Raw genomic sequence first — 18,997 nt, forward strand, 5'->3', positions numbered from 1 at the left:
TGCAATCTGTGGAAAAGGCCGGCAGGAGTCGAGGAATGCTGATCGAACCGAACCTCCCCTCCATATCAGGGAGAAAGAGCGAAAGCACTCAGTCAATAAGTGGAATCAGATGTGCTTACTCTCTTCAAAGCTTTTGTACTTTAAACAATCTTTTGTTTTCATCGAGGCCAGATAGCTGAAGACAGAACAAAAATGTGTTGCGGATTTTCTTCTTTTCGGTGGTAATCTAAAGGTGAAGCAGCAGGACGATGGTAGAGGGTTTTCTAAAGGTACTTACAGCTGAACCGGCCTCTCCTCTTTCACCTCGGGGGCCTTTGCTGCCAGGTGCACCCTGAGGAGGGAGGAACAATCGTCATGTTAACACAACAGAGACAAGTGGAGATTAAAGGTGAGGAAAGCATCCACCAGGTTTCAGATCATTGAACATTTATGATGAAAACATGTTCAGGTATTATTTAGTGATTTAGCATTACTGTACAGAATCAAGATGAACAGAAAAAAAGATCAGAAGGATCATCTTTTTATATTCCATACAATCTCCCTCGTCTAAACCTATTGCCTACATTACCCACAATGCAATATGGCAAATTCAGGTGAGTTATACTAGCAGCAGCACAGACCAGGAGCAGCTGCAGACGTCTGGTCAGCTCTCTTCTGTCTAACTGTCAACAGATGTTATTACTTTTCAAATAGCCCTTGACTGAAGAGACATTTATCACTTCACACAGCTCCCTCTAACACGAAACTCTGTTTTTTTAGTGGACCCTGATATGTAAGTTCCACTCAAAGAAAGAAAATATGGCTTTGGTCAAACATGAAAAGTGTTGACTGTTTTGACATTTAACTGAGTGCTCTGAGTTGCCTAAGCAGAACCATGAAATGTTATTCGTACTTGAGTTACAATTATTGTAGAAAAAGAAATTAAATGCAGCGACGGTTAATGTTTTGCAGATTTGTAAACCTTTTGTGCCTTTGCAGATGCATTTCAAAAGAATGCTTCCTTGTGAGGTTGATAAGAAACACATTCTGGGTGGCAATGAGTCTCTTTTAAAGTTTTTTTTTTTCTTAGTACGATATAAACTAACTAGATTTAGCAGCTTCAGTGTGGATCCAGGTTTTACATTCAACTTTATATAAATGAATGCACTTCCAAAATGTGAACTTCACAGTGAGCATGAAAATCAGCCTGATTTCTGTTCGATGACACATTATGGAACAGATTCTAGCGAACTTGCAGAAAAGTATTTAATCGGTAATTTGCAGATTTTCATGCTTTTAGCTTGTTTATTTCCAATTTTAGTGATTCAGTGTTCTGACAGTCCACACATGTTCCGCTTTGAGCTGGTTCACTTTTTTAACTTGACCGAGTTTTTGCCCTTGAAAGCTGTTTTCCTGAGCAAAGTAATGCAGCAGTTTTATTTGTAATGGAACACTTTTTCATTGTGATATTTCTGCTACCTAATGCATAGGTAAAAGCTCTCCCACGTCTGGATATTTATGGTTATTTAAATACTGTATGTTGTACAAGGGAGAATACTGCGCCCTGAGGCACATTAACCACGGGAAACCTCTTTGCAATGCCTCATAAAGTCTTTAAAGAGAGGGGAGAAGGTAAACTGTGGTGCCTGTCTGACAGTTGATGGATGAACCTCCAACCTCCTTCTCCTCCCTCTGACTGCAATAATGTAAGGATAAAGCTGCTGTTAAGTACTTTTAAACTGAACTACAGTAGCAGGATGTACAGTACTTTGGTTGATGCCAAAATTCTAAAAACCTGATGCCACCTATAGATGTTGCAGGTGTTGAGATACTGGACAACAACAACACATGTTGAGGCTGCAGCAGGTGGAGAAACAGGTCTGTTGACTGACTTAAAAACCAGAATGCAAACTGTGTTACAAAGGAGGAAACATTTCAAACTTATCTAAGTGGCTCAAAGACAGACATCCAGATCTGTTCGCAGCATTTAAGCTGAGAGCGTTTCAGTTCTTACTTAATGCTACCAACAATGTTGTCATAGTTGCTACTGTTTCTGGACTGTAACAGCTGCATCTGTTGTAGTAATGCTCCACACACAGCATTTACAAAGGGTAACATTTGCTAGTTTAGTCACAGTACGTACGAGTGCTGAACAATTTGGGGAAAATATTTCATTGTGGTTTTTTAAAAAAATATTCAAGTTTTGATTTGATATCACTTTTTAAAGTCAGGTTTTAGTGCGATATTTACGGTGTGATGGATTTAAAACATGAAGGAGCGTCTACTATCAAAAGCATGACTTGCACACAAGGACAGTGTGAATTTGTAAAACCTTTGGCACAACAGTTTAAATCCTGTTTCAGATATGCTGCATCACGTATAGTCTTTAGATTTTAAACTGATTCATTGTTCATTTGTAAGTCATTAACCTTGAGTCTGTCATAATACATCACTGAGCATGTGATAGCACTGCGTCTGTGCAGCATATGTTGAAATACATTAATGTGATTGTTTTTTGCATCAAATTTAGCAGCAAGAATTGTAGCATTTCAGTAGTTCTGGTACTAACTACCACATTTCTGTTACATCCGTGTTGTAAAATAAAGTAGCTTCAGTTAAACTAGAAAAAATCATTGCCAATAAACATAATCCAATCAGAGTTATGCATCCTGCTGTATGTTAGCATAGGAGACAAGTTTGAGCTCCTAGATGAATGTAGTTTAAGTCCAGAAAGTCTTTACAATGCGGGAAATAAATGAATTTAGAGATACATAGAGAAATACAGAGGCTAAAGGTAGATAGAGGTGACTCTCACCACTGGTCCCTGAGGCCCCGGCACCCCGGTGGCCTCTGAGGTGCAGATGCAGGAGTTGGGAAGAGAGGGACACTTCAGCTCATCTCTCTGTTGGAAAAGAAAACAGACAATTCAAAAGTCAAACAACAACAGAAAGAGAAAGATGAGACACCAAGTGAAGTGAATCATACTGAATCAAAGACGATCCAAGTTCCAGCTCATTAAACTTGGGCAGGAGTTCACATCTAATAGTGTCCGTGTCGCTTCATTTGCAGCAGATGATTCTTACAGTCATGGTTCAGGACATCAGGCTTTACCAGTCACTGTCTTAAACTGAGTGAGCATCACAAAAAGATGTCTAGCTCCACAACAAAAAGTAGAACTGCTGTTTCCTGAAGCACATTTTGTCCTTGTGTGCCCCTGAAAAATATTTCCCAAAGCTGGATGCACCTCCAGACTCCAGACAGCGAATCTGTAGGTGAAACTCTTACACAAGACGAACAGCAGAGCCAAGATTGTGATCTGCAATGCCCTGCAGTGACGTTTACTGGAGCCGCTCCACCGACAAAGAAAACCAGAACAAATCTGTGGGCACAGTGACAGCACCCTGGGTGATTTTCCAGGAGGAGGTACATTTTCTGCTTCAGAGTTTTCAGCACGACAATGAAATTAAGGATTTTCGAAAGTAAAACCATAGTAAAACTGTTTTAAGAACCCAAAACTCCTTAAAGCCTCCTGAACTGAGTGCAGAGGAGGAAAAAGGACTTTTTAAGAAGGCACAAGCATTAAAAAAAAAAATCCACCAAGTCCAGGTGCAAGGGACAATATGTCATCTAGTGCAGCAACATGAGCTGATTAATCAACTGACAACAATTTTTAAAAACAAAAAAGCCAAACATTTCCAAGTTACTTAAAAGTGATGATGTGATGCCTCTTTGTTTGGACTGATAGCTGGACAAAACAAGATGTTTGAGGAGACAATTAAGATCACCACAGACCAATTGAATTAAAAAACTGAAAAAAGAATTAGCAGATGAATTCATAAATAGAACTTTTTTTGTAGTCATAATCCTGTCAAATACAGAACTATTAGCAGCACTTCAATATGAAGAGCTCCTGAAAATCTCACATCTGCTTCTTTATGGTTCACTTTGAGATCATCGATAAATCACTGGCTAAATGTTAACAGGAGCTTTATAGGTGTTGCTCGGCTGATTTTTCACCTTTAGACAGGCTCGTGGTTTCTCCCTGCCACCAGTCGTTATGCTACAGAAATCCGTCTTAATTCATATTTAACACACAGACATGACAACTGGTTTTTATCTTTTCACATTAGCATACCTCCCAAAATGTCACTTTTTTCTTAAGTAGCTGCTATCTGTTGTTGCTCAGTTCTTTAGTTCATTTTTGCTGTTATAAAACCTCATTGTTGTTTAAGCACAGAATAAATGCGGCACAAGCAGAGGACTCTACACCAAACTGAGCACATTTGTATACTGTATACCTGTTTTTGGGCGGCATCCAACCTCTCATATCCGATAACTCTTGTCCTACTTGGCTAGTGTCGCCTGTGAAAGAGCCCTAAAATGACTTTACATTAATTGTACCAACTATAAACTCTATATGTACAATCTTTACTGAGGCTTTAGTGATTAAATAAAGTTCTGGCTGTTGGTCTTTTAGTTACTGTTGCTCATCTTTACTGTAGATTTTTCCATTCACACAGGACAGTTACTTCACATGGATGTGAAACTCCTGCAGACTGGGTGGGTATTTCCACTGAGTCCACACTGATCCGTTCACTTTGGATCATTTGTAACCGTCAGCACAACAGCCCAATCAAGCAGCTGTCCCTGTTCTGCTGCAATTGAGATAATAATCCACCAGTTGAATTCTTTTCAGAATGTTTTGGACGTCCAACTGGAGACGTGCTGTGCTCAGACAAAGCTTTATTTGTTACGCCGTCTCTGGAGATCTCTGCTGGGACTGAAGTGAGAAACCTTCACGTTGAGAAACGCCAGAGTCCAGTCACTGAACAACAGCCTGAACTGTGCTGCATCTAAAAGTCTCATACTGTAGCTGTTGCTGATGTCCAAACGTTTAACTGCCTTAAAACAAATGTTCCTCTCTTTTAGCCCCAAGGAGATCCTGACAAAGACCAGGATGCATTTTCACAGGAGTTAATGTTTAAATCTGCCATGAATAGTTATTGTAAATATGTTGCTGTGTGTTTTTTATGTTCCCTACAAATCCTGAACGATATCTATTAAACTTTGATATTTCATTTATATTTGCATTGCCTTAAAGGTCTGCATAAAGCTGCAACTAACTAAATTAGAGAATCTATCTTTCTTTCAGGGTTTTAGGTCTTGAAGCTGTTGCCATCATTCATGTCTTTCATGATAACAGCATCCTCGCCAGATTGTTTGTTCATATCAGATATAGCAACACCATCAGCCAGCACCTTAAAGAGGATTTAAAGCTGCACCAATACATATTTTTAGATTTACACTAAACCAAATGGTTACATCCACAGAAAAAAATATCTCCTGCCTTTTAAGACCTCCTCGTCTCTATCGATAGTTATAGGATCTTCCTGCTCTCTTGAAGAGTTTTACAGCCAACAAGTCCCACACAGTTAAAGACGAGCTGGTGAACATAGCAAAGCATTTAAGACTAAAGATCCAAAAATTTTCCTTGCGAGATAGTAGAGACCAAAAACAGAGGTAAAATAGACCTAAATCTCAAAACGCAAATATGACTCTGACTGAGCTTTCAGCTAAATATAGAGGAACTGTAGAAAGGAAAAACTAATGAATTAAGGGTATAGATACAGAGTATTATGTCTAATGTAATTTAATTACATTCCTATTTAAACCAAATCAGTTTATAATCTAAGAATGAGGGAATCGGGGCTGCATGGTGGCTTGGTGGTTAGCACTGTTGCCTCACAGCAAGAAAGTCGCTGGTTTGCATCTCGGTGAGAACACCTGGGATCTTTCTACGTGGAGTTTGCATGTTCTCCCCGTGCAGCGTGGGTTCTCTCCGGGTTCTCCGGCTTCCTCCCACACAGTCCAAAAACATGTTGAGGTTAATTGGTGATTCTAAATTGTTTGTAGGTGTGAATGTGAGTGTGCTTGGTTGTCTGTCTCTAAGTGTAGCCCTGTGATAGACTGGTGACCTGTCCAGGGTGTCCCCTGCCTTCACCCTGAGTCAGCTGGGATAGACTCCAGCCCCCCACGACCCTAGCGAGGACTAAGCGGTGCATAGATAATGGATGGATGGAATGAGGAAATCGCCACACATGAACCAATGTGTAGCTGAAACTTGTATCTCAACATAGAGGACACAGACAGACAGCATCTCTCATGAGTCCGAAAGCTTTTCGAACAATGCAGCGACAAACACGTTGATGTAAAGGATTAATTCTTGGTGTTAAGTTGCTGCATCTCATTTAAACAACCTCTGTGATGGCATGTCATCTCATCTGTTGTAATATTTGGTTTTAAGAACTCATGTGAGGATTAAAGGTGAGTCACTGGCATGTAAAACTGCACAGCAACAGAAATGACAGCAGGCTGCTCGTGTCTATGTTGCATCTAGTTCACCGTCCAGATCTTAGCTCTGAAGCTGGTGGATAAAATGTAGTCACACTGTTAATGTAACTGACAGAAAAGGCGACCCCAGCTGAGAAAATGTCATCGGTTGTAAAAGCTTTCTTTAGTGCTTGCTTCAGAATGCTTCACAAAACGCTGCTGAATTTATGATTCTAAGCTGCTTTTCGAGTTCTGAAAGACGTCTTGTGTTTTGTGTCATATATCACGCTGCATTGTTCTTTCGTCAGATGTATCAGCTGGCTCACACTCGCACTATGTATCATATATACGCTGTTTATTTTTCTCTGTGATTTGAGCCGGTTCTGATTTTGATTATGAGTCCTGTGCTTTGATCTGCTGCAGAGTCTAAAAATCAAGGACACACTCTGCCCGCTGACAGCTGAGAGTTACGCTACAAACACACTCATCTGGGTTTTACTATCAGGATGCTGTAATTACTTAGTGCAACAAAACGCTCCGTTAAACATTTTTGCACTGTCTTATAGCCTGGTTACTTTAATGCAAAAGTCAGAGAAAAAATAGGTTCTTTAAGACGATGATCAACATCCACAAGATGCAGCGCAGATGTAGACACAAACAGCAACATATGCACGTATGAACAAGCAGATGGGAGGTTTTGAGATTTTGGGGGTGTTTCTCTTGGACGCAGAGATCATGTCAGGACAGTGTGTATAAAGTTAAATGTCGCCTTGTGTTTTATTTGAGCCTCACTTGTCAAGATGACTTCACTATAGCTGGAACCAACATTTTCTTTACTCTAAGATAGAAAAAAAAAAAAAAAAGTATCGAAAGCATACGTCTAATCAGAACTATAAAAAATCCACATAATCTTTTTCACTTATTTATAGCTTTTTGTTTAAGGTTGAATTCAGAATCTGTCACTCTGCAGGTCAAAAACTCCATTACTCTTTTCTATAATGCGCAATCCAACTGGATTTCAAAGCAGAGAAGATGCGCCCCAGAACAGTTGTTTATCTGGACGGTAAAGCTGAAGCTACAGCCTGTTTATTACCATCATTCAGCTGTTGGCTGCAGGTTAAAGAAGTGAGACGGCACTAGAAGACTCCTAAGGGCTGGTGAACAGCGGAAAAACAAACATAAAGAGCCTTTGTGAGGTTTTGGAGCGCCACAAGCTCCCAGTGCAGCATCAGTGCCCCTTGGAATTGATGCTATAAATCTCTGTAACTCTACTGGAGGGATGAACACCATTTTTCCAAACGATATTCTGATGTTTGGTGTTTTGGTGATGGTGGTGGAGAGGGCTAGCCAACACACTGATCAAAAATATCATAGCTGTTTAACCTGCTGTGGTCAGTGCGAAGGCCATATCATATGATTCAGATTATTTTAATCAAATCATTCAGTGACCCCCCGTGCCCTCTGGATGGAACATTGTCCTCCTGGAATACACCATTCCCATAAGGATAGAAAAGTTTCATCATAGGGTAAAGGTAATCACTCAGAACAGCTTTCTATTAATTTGCAATGACTCGTTCCTCTAAGGAGACAAGTGGACCCAAACCCTGGCAGCAAAATGACCCTCACAGTGCAGCAGAACCACCAGATCCCCTCGCTGTAGCCGTCTGGGGTTCAGTTCGTCCTTTAGTTTGTGAACTGCCTATAGCTTGAAGTTCCCCAGTTTCCTGGAGGTTCCCTTACCATTGATGGGAGGTCACAACATCTGTCCCTGCTGGTCCAAGCCAAGCTGCAGACAATGTCGAACATCTGGAGCTGGAACTGTAGAGAAGGGGGAGAGAAAAAAAAAACATGGAAATGGTGTTGTGGTACACGTGTCTCTGATACGCCCTTCACAGCTCCCAGAGGACAAACAGGAAAAAACAGCAGAGAATGCAGCACAGCCGAGTCCCATCAGCCGCGGGGAGAGCAGGAACAGCTCGAGTTACAACCACACTGATGGCCTCACATGCGGTGCCATGTAAAATAGCCTCATTTTAGCGTCTGTTTGAATTTAGTCCAACCAATCATTCTGTTAGTGTCCCAGAAACCTCAAATTATCTCCAAACTTGCTGCTGATGTTATGAAATGCTGTCGACTGCGTTCAGCTTTAAACCTTAACAGAGAGCTGAGACTGAGCTTTAAAAGGCTTTCTTTGAAGTGAGCGTACAGTAATTTCAGTTGATAAACAACATTTTGCCTCTCATACTAATAAAATTCACCTGTATGTACGACCAGCGGCTAATCTTAGTCAGTCGTGTGAGATACTGAGTGACTTTAGATTCTTCTCTAATTATGTTGCCGTTATATTCAACAGATAAACATTTAAATAATGTTGCTACAAAACACGTTAGGTTGATCAGTCTCTGTGTGAAGCTGAGAAGAGACGATATTCTGCTAATCTACTGAACCATAACATTGAAACATAATGCCTGCAAAAAGTACACTCCTGCTATTATGCATTTGTTAAAAATACAGATGCAAATTTCAATATGCAACCTATTTTCTTAACTGTTAGTTTGTGAATCAAACGCATCCTTGTATACACAGGTTAACTGTTTTTAAGTACAAAATTAGAGACCATAATGATTTTGAAGAAGAGATCATCATAAATCTAACATTGCAAAATTATGACATCATTTAAAGTTGTGGAGCTTCAATCCGTCGCTGTGCAAAATTCTAAGTATTAAAAATAAAGCAGCTGCACTGAATGTCATCTCTGAGTGCAACTCGATTATTACTCGCTATTTATGAAGAGGTTATAATCTGATTATAAGTGCTGGGTTTAATGATCAGCAAATCAAGAAAGTAATGACAAGTAGCTGAATGATTTAGGGAAAATGTCCAACTGTAATTTCTCTGTGGTTGTGATTGCAATTTGATCTGGGACATGCTTTTGTAAAGTCAAGCCTCAGTCCAATATGAACTGTGTAATAGACTTAAAACATGTGGTGGAACATTACCAAGAGGTATCTTCAAAACTCTGACTGTCACACAAGGAAGACTGCAGGAATTCGTAGGGTCACTGACATGAGAGTTTACTCCCTGGGTCAGACATGCTGCGTAATATACTAATAATATTAGTAGTATATACTGCAGTCTTCACAATTTGCTAATTGATTTGTTTCACATTACGATTTGAAATTGTGCATCCATTTTAAACCAGTCAATCCCAATAACAAGGTTAATCTAGACTGAAAATCATGTGGTTGTCTAGTTTTATTAACACCTGAGCAGTCACTCTGTCCAGAAATAGCAGCTCCATGCTAACACTGTATCACACCCTGTTTTGAATAGCTGTAAATGTTACTGTTGTTGTGTTGTTGCTACTGTACAACAACACAAAGGAGAGATACAGGATGCCCCAACAATTTGCTTCCAGAAGCTTGTGATAAACAAAACTTTGAATGGCATTCCTCACTGCTGGACAGTCAGGCAGCAGCTGAGCTTGTGGGGGTTTTACTCTGTAAAAATCATATTTCTCTTCACCACATTTAACTGTTGTTGTTAGGTTTTTGCACCGTTTGCAGATTACAAACAAAAAAAATTAAAGTTTAAAGTCCGTGTCCACTCAAAGGTGAAGCTTTTTCCCTGTCTCCTTTGTGAAGAGCTAACTTACAGTTGCTGATTGTCCTTTGGAGCCGATAGACTTGGACATCTTGCCCAGAACCTGGTAGCCATCGCTGGATGTGTTTCCAGCGGCCTTGATCTCCTTCTCAGCCACTTCTTGGCAGTCGATGTTGAGTTTGACGCCGGTGGATGAAACCAGGATATGGAGCTACAGGGAGAAAAAGAAAAGAAGAAGAAATTTTATTGGCACATTCTTTGTTCTGTGACCAACTCTTGTATCTGGTTTTTATCCTTGTGGCCTGCAAATTATTAGGTTATGTCAGGTCTGGATTTAGAGGCTGAGCTGAGGGTGGACGTGCACGATTGTCTTCACTGTAGTTCTGTTTATTGAAACTCGGATGGAATGTACGAGCGCACACTCGGGAGGAAAACCAGTACTTCCTCTCCATTCATTCAAAAAGAAGGAGTGCTCCATTAGAGCTACATCACTGCTGCACAAAGCAAGATATTAAAGACCAGATCAAAGGATTGATTGTATAGAAGTTCATGCACTGGTTTAAATTTGACCTTCCAGTTGATTCTGTGCAAATATGAGTAATTCAGAATGAAATCATCACTTCTTCATTTCCCAAGTTGTTATGTGATATATTCATTTAAAGATGCCAAATGTCCCAACAACTACACTTTTATTACATTGCTAAGGTTTCTGGAAAACAGTACAGGGATGTTTGAAGAGAACGGCTTCTATTGCAACTGCATTAGCTAAACTCAGGAAACCTGCCAGCAATAAACTTAAATTGATGCTATTGTCACCAAAAATGTAAAATCTATACAATGCTGCTCCACTGTATGAAATTCACTAACAGGAAAACATCTCAATCATCATTCTTTCTTATGTCATTCTTTCATATTCTTTTTTTTCTGACTTGAGGATGGACACAGCATCACACTCATTTTATAGATAGCACAACACACTGCTGGTGAGTCAGAGCTGATGCTGTGCTCATCCTGCTGAGTCAGCAGGATAGCTGAGGCAAAAAACTTCCACTTAATTACACTTAAGTCCCCTTATTACATGCTTCTCAATAAAAACAAACTGCTAAAGAGCTCCACTGTGTTTTGTTGACTCTAGTTGCTAAGAAGATAAATGTTTCTTGAGCTTCTGTGTGCTACCAGGCTTCCCTGTGGAGTTTTGTTAAGTCACTCACGGGCACACAGTTACTACTAAGGCAGTGTGAGGGCTCGCTCAGAGCCGGTGCCGCATCCTGAAACAGCTCTTTACATTTCGAGCAAATCTTTGCTGGTCAGGAACTGAGAACTGCTCACATCAGTGGCCAGAAGCCAATAAGATCAACTAAAAAAACAGAGCTCGTATGTCTAATCCAAAAAGGAAGAAGAACCAGAGCTTCAGCTTGCACGTGAAATCGAAGCAGCAGTGTGTGGAAAGCCAATTAGGTCATATTTCCTCTCTTTTTTTTTGCTTTATTATTGCCAACTGGTGTTCTTAAATGCTTTTGCAAACACCAATGTATAAACCATTTGCAAACAGCGTTCATAAACTCAGACTGGCAACATCAAAACATCAAACGGCAGGAAAAATGAAACGAATAATTATGTCAGTAGGTTTCCAGCAGTGGTCTGAGGGAAAGACAAACTGTCTCCTTGCACTGTGGTCCTCGACAGAAGTTGAGAACAAACTGGGGGAAGCTTCAGTAATGAAGCTGCTGTTCAAACAGACCTACACAATGCTGTACTGATGTGGCTCTATAGCAGCTCTCAAGACTGTGGAGAAGCAAACCGGCTCTTAGAAAGTTCAGTGGTTGAACTAAGTCTGAACTAGAACTAGAACCTGGTTATTGTTTTTAAGAAGTGGGTAAGTGGGAATTCTTTAACTTTAACATAGGTGTAGTTTCTTTTTTCACATAAAACACTTGCAAGGTAGATACTAAACTATTTTAAAGGCTACACTTTTTACTCCCATGTTGACTGACTTCTTCTTTCTTCTCTTTTATTGGCACTTTGCAGCATCTCAGCATGTAAATGCCACTTGTTCATCAGTTCAAGAGCCCCATGGTTACCAAAGATTTAAAATTTTTAGAAATGCAATGATTTAGGACGACTTCCACACTAAAGGTTTTAAAAAAGTACTTTCATAAAAGTAAATTCTTGGTTAGGAATGCACCAGTATCACATGCTGGTTTGGTAGCAGTGCACGGACACAAGACTTCTGGGCTGATGTCAGTGCAGAAACCCAGGATCTCTGCCAGTATGACCTGAAACTCAACCCTCGTTATGCTATGATGGATATCTATCCACGTTGAATACAGATGTCACTTTCCTTATAAAAGTCAATGTGTCAGCTATTAGTATCATTTATGCGCTGCAGAATCTTGAATTTAGTCCCAGAGCAACGCTGACCTTGAATTACCTTACATAAAAATATTCCCAGTGCTTCCACACATGGAGTTTACGGGTTTACAATTTTGAGGAAAACAGCGCTGATATCAGATTGGTATGCTGAGCTGAGCTGAGCGAGTGGAATCAGTGGAAAGAAAGAAAATGTGTTAATTTTAGTCATCTGTGAGTGGCACTGTCTGCACATTCAACATCACAGTAATTCAGTATTTCAATTCTGTTTTTTTAATTAAGGAGCTTATTGTGAAACACATGCAACAAATGAAGGCAGGGTTTCAGCAGACGTTTTACAGAAATAAAAGAAAACTCATGTCTGGCTGATCCACTGAATAAGGTCATCGTCAGCACCGATACTATTTCAAAGAACCACATCAGAGCGCTATTTCAGTTAATGTAAAACAAATCCATTTAGGAGGTTTTTGAATGAACTGTTTCCTCATCTACTCTGATATTCTGCTCACATCTCAATGATTCCTCTATTTAAACCAGCAATCCACTTTCAGCTGGAAATGTATCACCCTCCAGAGTCCAAATCTCACCAAAATTCCTTCCTTCCACCTCATTGATGGACATCTTACAACTCCAAACTGCAAAATAACTGAGGCAGCTCTGTTGTACACACAATACCGCAATTTGCATTTCTCCTTACTCAGATCTCCCTCACCACATCGCCTCATGTCGTCATTTTGAGGTGAGGCATGAGTGCCGCCTTTTCCTCGAAGCCGGCCCCTGTGAGGCAGCGGCCTGTCGAAGCGAGTCCAGCTGTAAGGAGGGAAAACGTGGCCTCTACAAAGCCACGGAGCGGCCGCTGGCAGCCCCAGCAGCCACAGCTTGCTACTTGTGGTCAGTCAGTGGCGGAAATGCAGAGGCATGTTTAACAGACCGCAGAGACACCGAGACGTCCAAGAAGGACTTCAGGGAGGGAAGCACAGCACTGTTTCCATTTACACTTTGGATTTCAGACATTCAACTGATGCTCAGCAGCTTTCATGAAGTCAGCAGGTACCGTTAAAGCTTCAGCGTGTCGCTCTCAACACTTCAGCAGGATGCGCTCGTCTGTAGACGCTGGACTTCAGGAGATATGGATTTTAAAAGCCAGTAACAACACCGATATAGTCACACTGAAGCTGCCAATATTTGAAAGCGAACACGTTCCTGCCAAAGCTGAAAGCATTCAGCACTTTTATTCTCGTCAGGCTGGAAAATCCTCTGCGATTTAGAGGAATCTGTGATGCATTGTTCCTGTAATACACAAACTGACGTATCAATCTCATGTGGATGTCTGTCCCTGCTGAGGATAATATCATTTAATACAGGCATCAATCTGCCAAAACAAAGGCGGTGCTGCATACAGAACTTCATTCATGTTTAAAGTAGCTTTTTTTTTTCCAACGACGAAAAACCTTTGAGAATCTGGATTTGATTAAACAATCAGCTTTAACATCAAAGAGATGTGAAGTTTAAACTTTCACTTTGTGCAATGACTTTGAATCAGTGAATCTCACGTTGAAAACTCATGGAAGGAATACAGTTTCAAAGTAAAGTAAAGATCTGCTATTTGTTAAAGGTTACATTATTAAAATGATGTGACTTGTATATTCTGCATTTTACATTGCTGTGGTTGTATCCTAAGCCTGACAGAATACAAATGCACTATTACCTCTGTCTTAAGAAACACTGACCTTTGAGTGCACTATCTGGAATTTTTGGGAAATTATTAGACATTTTTTCAAATAAACAAGACATTTGTGAGTTACTTTTAAAGATGTATATCTTGTCTTCAGTAGGAGAGCCTGTCCATGGGTCAAGATTGGTGTTATTGTTTAAAAATACTACTTTTTAAAGTGTGGCTACAGCAAAAAAGTCATAGTAATGGTCAGACATAAAACAAGGTAGTCTTCCACTGAGCTTCTACTGTAAGGAAAAGAGGATCTGAATACAATCTGTGTTTTACAGGCTCGTCAGCCACTTTTGGAATGTCCCTTTAACCATTCAGATGGACGTCTGCATGTAACATTGAGCTACAAGCTGTTACAGAAGGATGAAAATGGTCATCTGTGCTGAGGTCATACATGACCTCACTGCAGATGGAAGATTTCATTTGCCCTCAGGTCAGCAGGACGAGTTTCACGCTTACCTGCTGTGACTCAACCTGAATTTATTTCAGTCAAACTGAGTGACATTAAATCTCAACCTTTTAAGTTTTGAGCTTTCAGGAATGTAATCCAAGGATGTAAAGAAGGAATTTAGAAGGGTCCTTGTGCAAATGGTTTCAATGGAGCTGCTCAGAACAATAGATCAGGTCTGTTGTTGTATTGAGCAGCTTTCATGTCTAAATGTGTGTAAATGTGTTCAAAGTGCAAAAAAAACTTGGTTAAAATAAATAAAAATAGATTCCAGTTCTGAGTTCTAACAGTCGACGACTAAATTAATATTCAAAACCAGACAGTTAGGTGGGAACAGAGTGCAGGTGTCTAGTGATCTGACAAGAGAAGAATATGACATTGTTTTTACTTATTTTAACAACGCAAATATAAAACTCTCTGACTCTATAAAACATCTGCCTGAAGTGATAAATAGGCCGCTTTAAATAGCTGCGGTAAAGAGGAAAAAAATAGTCCAATGTATCAACCAAAACTGAGCAAAATGTTCCTTACGCAGCCTAAATCCTGTTCCCACTTTTTATTTCTGTTCTCTCTTTGCCTTTACCACAAATTAAACTGTAAAATCATCTGAATTAAGAAGCGTTATTTTATTCAGTCTGGAAATTTCTCTTCTGTTTGATCAACAACCTTCAAGACGTTTCCATTAGTCAGAGCATCTTTATTTTTTGTTGTGTCTTGCTCTCTGAGTTACAGCTACTGGCAGGATGGTTAATCTATTTTTCTGCAGTTGGCGCAGATTGGTTGACGTTGGCTGATTATTACCACAGATCTTCAGTCGCTCACATAATCCTTGTTTGGTCCTGTAGGACCACTGAGACGCTCAGAAACCTTTCAGGTATCCACAACAGAGCTGACTCACTGATCACTGCTGTTAAACGCATCTGAGGGAGGATTTCAGGGATCCATCCAGTGGTGAGTTAGCCGGTTGGTAAAGTGCCGTGAGGGGAAGGGATTAGTGGAGTTGGAGAGTGGTGATGTGGCGAATCCTGACATCTTTCACTGACAACAGCTCAGTAAATCTGATGCAACAGCTGCAGTCAGGTTTAAGTAAACTTTCTCAGTTGTGTTTGTTTCTGCAATGTCAGCTGAAGAGTTCTGTCAGCTCATAAATCCTTAAACGCTCTTTCAGTTTAGCTGTTTTTATTATTTTGGGAGTTGCTAGAGAGCCTGGTGACACTAAAATGTGTCCACCCTGCTGCAGTGCCCTTGAGTAAGAAACCGAAGTCCTAGCAGCTACCGGGGTTTATGGCCAAGCCTGACCTCTGATCTCTGTGGGAGAAAAGGGAAGAATTTTACCTCAGGGATCAATTCTGTACCACTTTCTCCCTGAAGGTCATGGAGAGTTTTATCACATCTGAAACACTTAACAGGTACAGGTCATTCTGATTTGGTGAACCTGCATTGTACAATAAATCATTTTATGTCTGGTGTGAAAGAAAAATCCAGTCTACAGACCTGAGTGCAAAGGTGCTAAACTCTCATTGTATGTACTTGGTCCCAGTGTAGGAAAACTCTGGAGCGATGTATTTAAGCACTACAGAAACCAAACCCACATTTGCAGATGTAACTAAATGTGATGCTCTGGCTTTTGCCTGTAATCCTGCTAGGCGAGTGGTGGTGTTAATATGGAAAGCAGCTGCCTCTCCTACACATTCTCCTTCACTTCAGAGCGCAATGTCTTGTCGGAAGCTTGAGAAAATTCACTTTTCGCTATGATAAATCTTTTACAAGGTTTGGGGTCCTTTAAGAGCTGCATGTGTTGTTAGTACGCAAGGTCTTAGTCTAGACTCTCACAAAAAGCAGAAACATCTGATATATATTTGTCTTTGTATCCACTGTAATCACACGTGTCACCACCTTTTCATTCATTACGTTGGTTACGGTGCAGATTTTTAAAAGAACATTTACGCCAAGGTGCCACTTTAGATTCAGCAATTGCATCCATTTTTCTGCCAGAGGGAAAAGAGAAGTTGCAGGAGCAAAAGACACTCAATGCCAAAAATGAATTATGGCTGAAACTACCCAGAGGAGCAGAATTATCAGGGGGCAGCAGCCATCAAAGTACAGCAGGTAATTTGCAGACTGAAAAACTCTGCACTATTATTACGAGCTGTTCAGTGAGAGACGCTGACACTGACATCTCGCCCTGCAGACCCAGCTTTCAGAGGCACGCTGGGAGGTAAAACCACAGAATTGCGAGAATTCCTCTGCGGTCGGCTACCAGAAGAGGCAAGACCAAGCTCTGCCTCCCCAAACAGCTCCTGAGCCGGGAGGAGAGGAAGCTGCAGGGAGAGGTGGGTGAGGAGAGGTCCCACCTCCCTGCTGGCGCTCCTCAGTTACTCTGATGTAATTGTTTAATAGCAATCGCAGTGACCCAATATTTTCCAGGCGAGCGTCCCAGCAGGGAGTGCAGTGCATTTTTAATGGTCTCCTGCTCTCAGAAGAGCTTATGAAAGCTTGTGATATTGTTGCACGGCTGTCCACACTGCTTCTCCCAGTAGTGCGTCTCGTAAATGAGTGTCAATATCAGCATCATGACTTTGACCTACTCTAGAGTATATAACAGAGTTCCCCTGAGTGGAAACTGGCCTTGAACCCAGAGCTTCAACACAAAGTTTGTGCCTCAAACTAAATCTCTCTTAATCACATCAGGCCAAAGAAAAGGAAAGTCTTTTTCAGGAAATAAGAACAGTTAGCTTGTTTTATGACCCGTGCACCAACTACTGTTTATTCTTCCAATGTTGGCTTTAGCGTAACGTAAAGGTGCTGCCAAAACACTAAATTAAATCTCTGCAGATAATCCAGCTTAAATAACAATAAAAACTGTATGTAATAGCTTTCATTTACAGAACTAAATTCACATTCCTCAAAAGCTTTTCTATGATGCTGCGTAAAGCTACAACTAATGTTTAGTGTAATCACTGAATAATTGTTTGATTTATAATAATCTATAATAACAACAGGTTCCTCAGAATCCAGGATCTTCACATGGTTTGTCCACCAGTCAGAAACCCACTGACACCAACTACACAATCATGAATGACAAAGAACAACACTGAACTCTCACACTGACTGAGTGGGAACCAGGGATATGTGTCTGTTAGGACTGCCTTCGATCAAACATTTTTCTAGTTGACTACATTAATTTAATTATTTAATTCTTTATGTATTTTCTGGGGGCATCATTAAATAGTTCAGTTCCAGGGCTGAGGGACAATGTTGTAAGTAGCATTGTTAACACTGTGCTACTATACAGTGAAATACAAAACCGCAGCGGATAATGAGCCTTTAAAATATACAATTTACAAGCACATGCACAAAGAGAGCTGCAGCAACACCAACGGAATTGGCAATGATTCTGAATGTGTCCAAGAAACAAGCAAGGAGACAAAACATTTTGTTTTCAAGTCGAATTGTGCGTATTTATCTATTTATCTAACTTTAGGATGAGTGACTAACCCACAGTTTGAATTGTTCTGCCGACATAATTAATCACTATCCGTGTAACGTATAAAGTCTGTTACCTCGTTTGGGCTTTTTTTGTTCCTGCTACCAATTGGCCAATCAAAACTTAGGCAACAAACACTGATATATTTACTCTTAAAATGACAAACTGATTATTTAATTATCCAAATGCAGCTCTACCACTAATACAAAAACACATGGTTGAAAGCTTCAGGAAATCTCAGCAAGTGGACATTGTCATAAAAAAGCTTTTGACAAACTGTAATTGAACAACGAACATTAACATTTAAGAGAATATTCTGTTTGCTGTTGAGCTGAGCTGATTTGCTGTTGACAAATTAATTAAATAACAGAAAATTATTGGGCGGCCATTTTTAAAACACAAATATTTCTTTGGTTTCAGCATTTTGTGTGATTGTTTGCTGGTTTTCTCTGTTTTGCATCATTGCGAAATGAGTCCCTGAGTTTTTGACTGCTGGTTAGACAAAACAAGACCTGGTTTTGTTTATCACCAACTGAACCGTCCATGGGACAAACGGCAATATGAATGCTGACATGTAAAATACATATTTACAGATCAGACTGGTATTTTTGGTCTTTTCGTATTTTGGTATTTTCATGAACGATGCCCTGTTGTAGAAATACTTTAGGGACAACACACCGTGTCCCTGACTTCAAAATAGTGACAGTCAAGAACGTCATAAATAAATGAAAAAGTCGACGTCCAAATGTATGACAGGAGTCTAACAGATTTTTTGATTTTTAGATTTTAACAAAAAACGTTCCCAAAAATTCCAGGAATTTCTTGCTTTAAAACAAGCTGATCACAAAAACCTCAAGAACTGTATGTATTTATACTGACATTCTATCCTGATAGTCTAAAAGTGATATTTTTAGCACAACAATTGGCCTCAAACATTTACTGTCTTCAAGATAAGGAAATTAAGGCACCCATTGTAAAATGTAATAAAAACATATCTTAGTCCCATTAGTGTGGTTTTTTTAAAGTTTGGTTTGAGAACAAGTGGCTGCTATGT

At 40.1% G+C, this 18,997-nt stretch overlaps 1 protein-coding gene across 3 annotated transcripts in view; it reads right to left on the reverse strand.

Moving 5' to 3' along the window:
- The window catches only part of LOC103366807 (collagen alpha-1(XII) chain-like), a 154,064-nt gene that overhangs the window by 16,367 nt on the left and 118,700 nt on the right, over positions 1-18,997 (reverse strand). For all 3 annotated transcript variants that reach the window (XM_008294637.1, XM_008294636.1, XM_008294638.1), the window contains 4 exons: positions 9,965-10,123; positions 8,050-8,127; positions 2,795-2,881; positions 278-331 (listed from right to left, as the gene is read on the reverse strand). In XM_008294637.1, coding sequence (XP_008292859.1) covers positions 278-331; positions 2,795-2,881; positions 8,050-8,127; positions 9,965-10,123 — 378 coding nt within the window. The remainder of the gene's footprint in view (positions 1-277; positions 332-2,794; positions 2,882-8,049; positions 8,128-9,964; positions 10,124-18,997) is intronic.

This window comes from Stegastes partitus, unplaced genomic scaffold (assembly GCF_000690725.1).
Source record: "Stegastes partitus isolate 25-593 unplaced genomic scaffold, Stegastes_partitus-1.0.2 Scaffold982, whole genome shotgun sequence".
In the NCBI taxonomy this organism is placed as follows: domain Eukaryota; kingdom Metazoa; phylum Chordata; class Actinopteri; family Pomacentridae; genus Stegastes; species Stegastes partitus.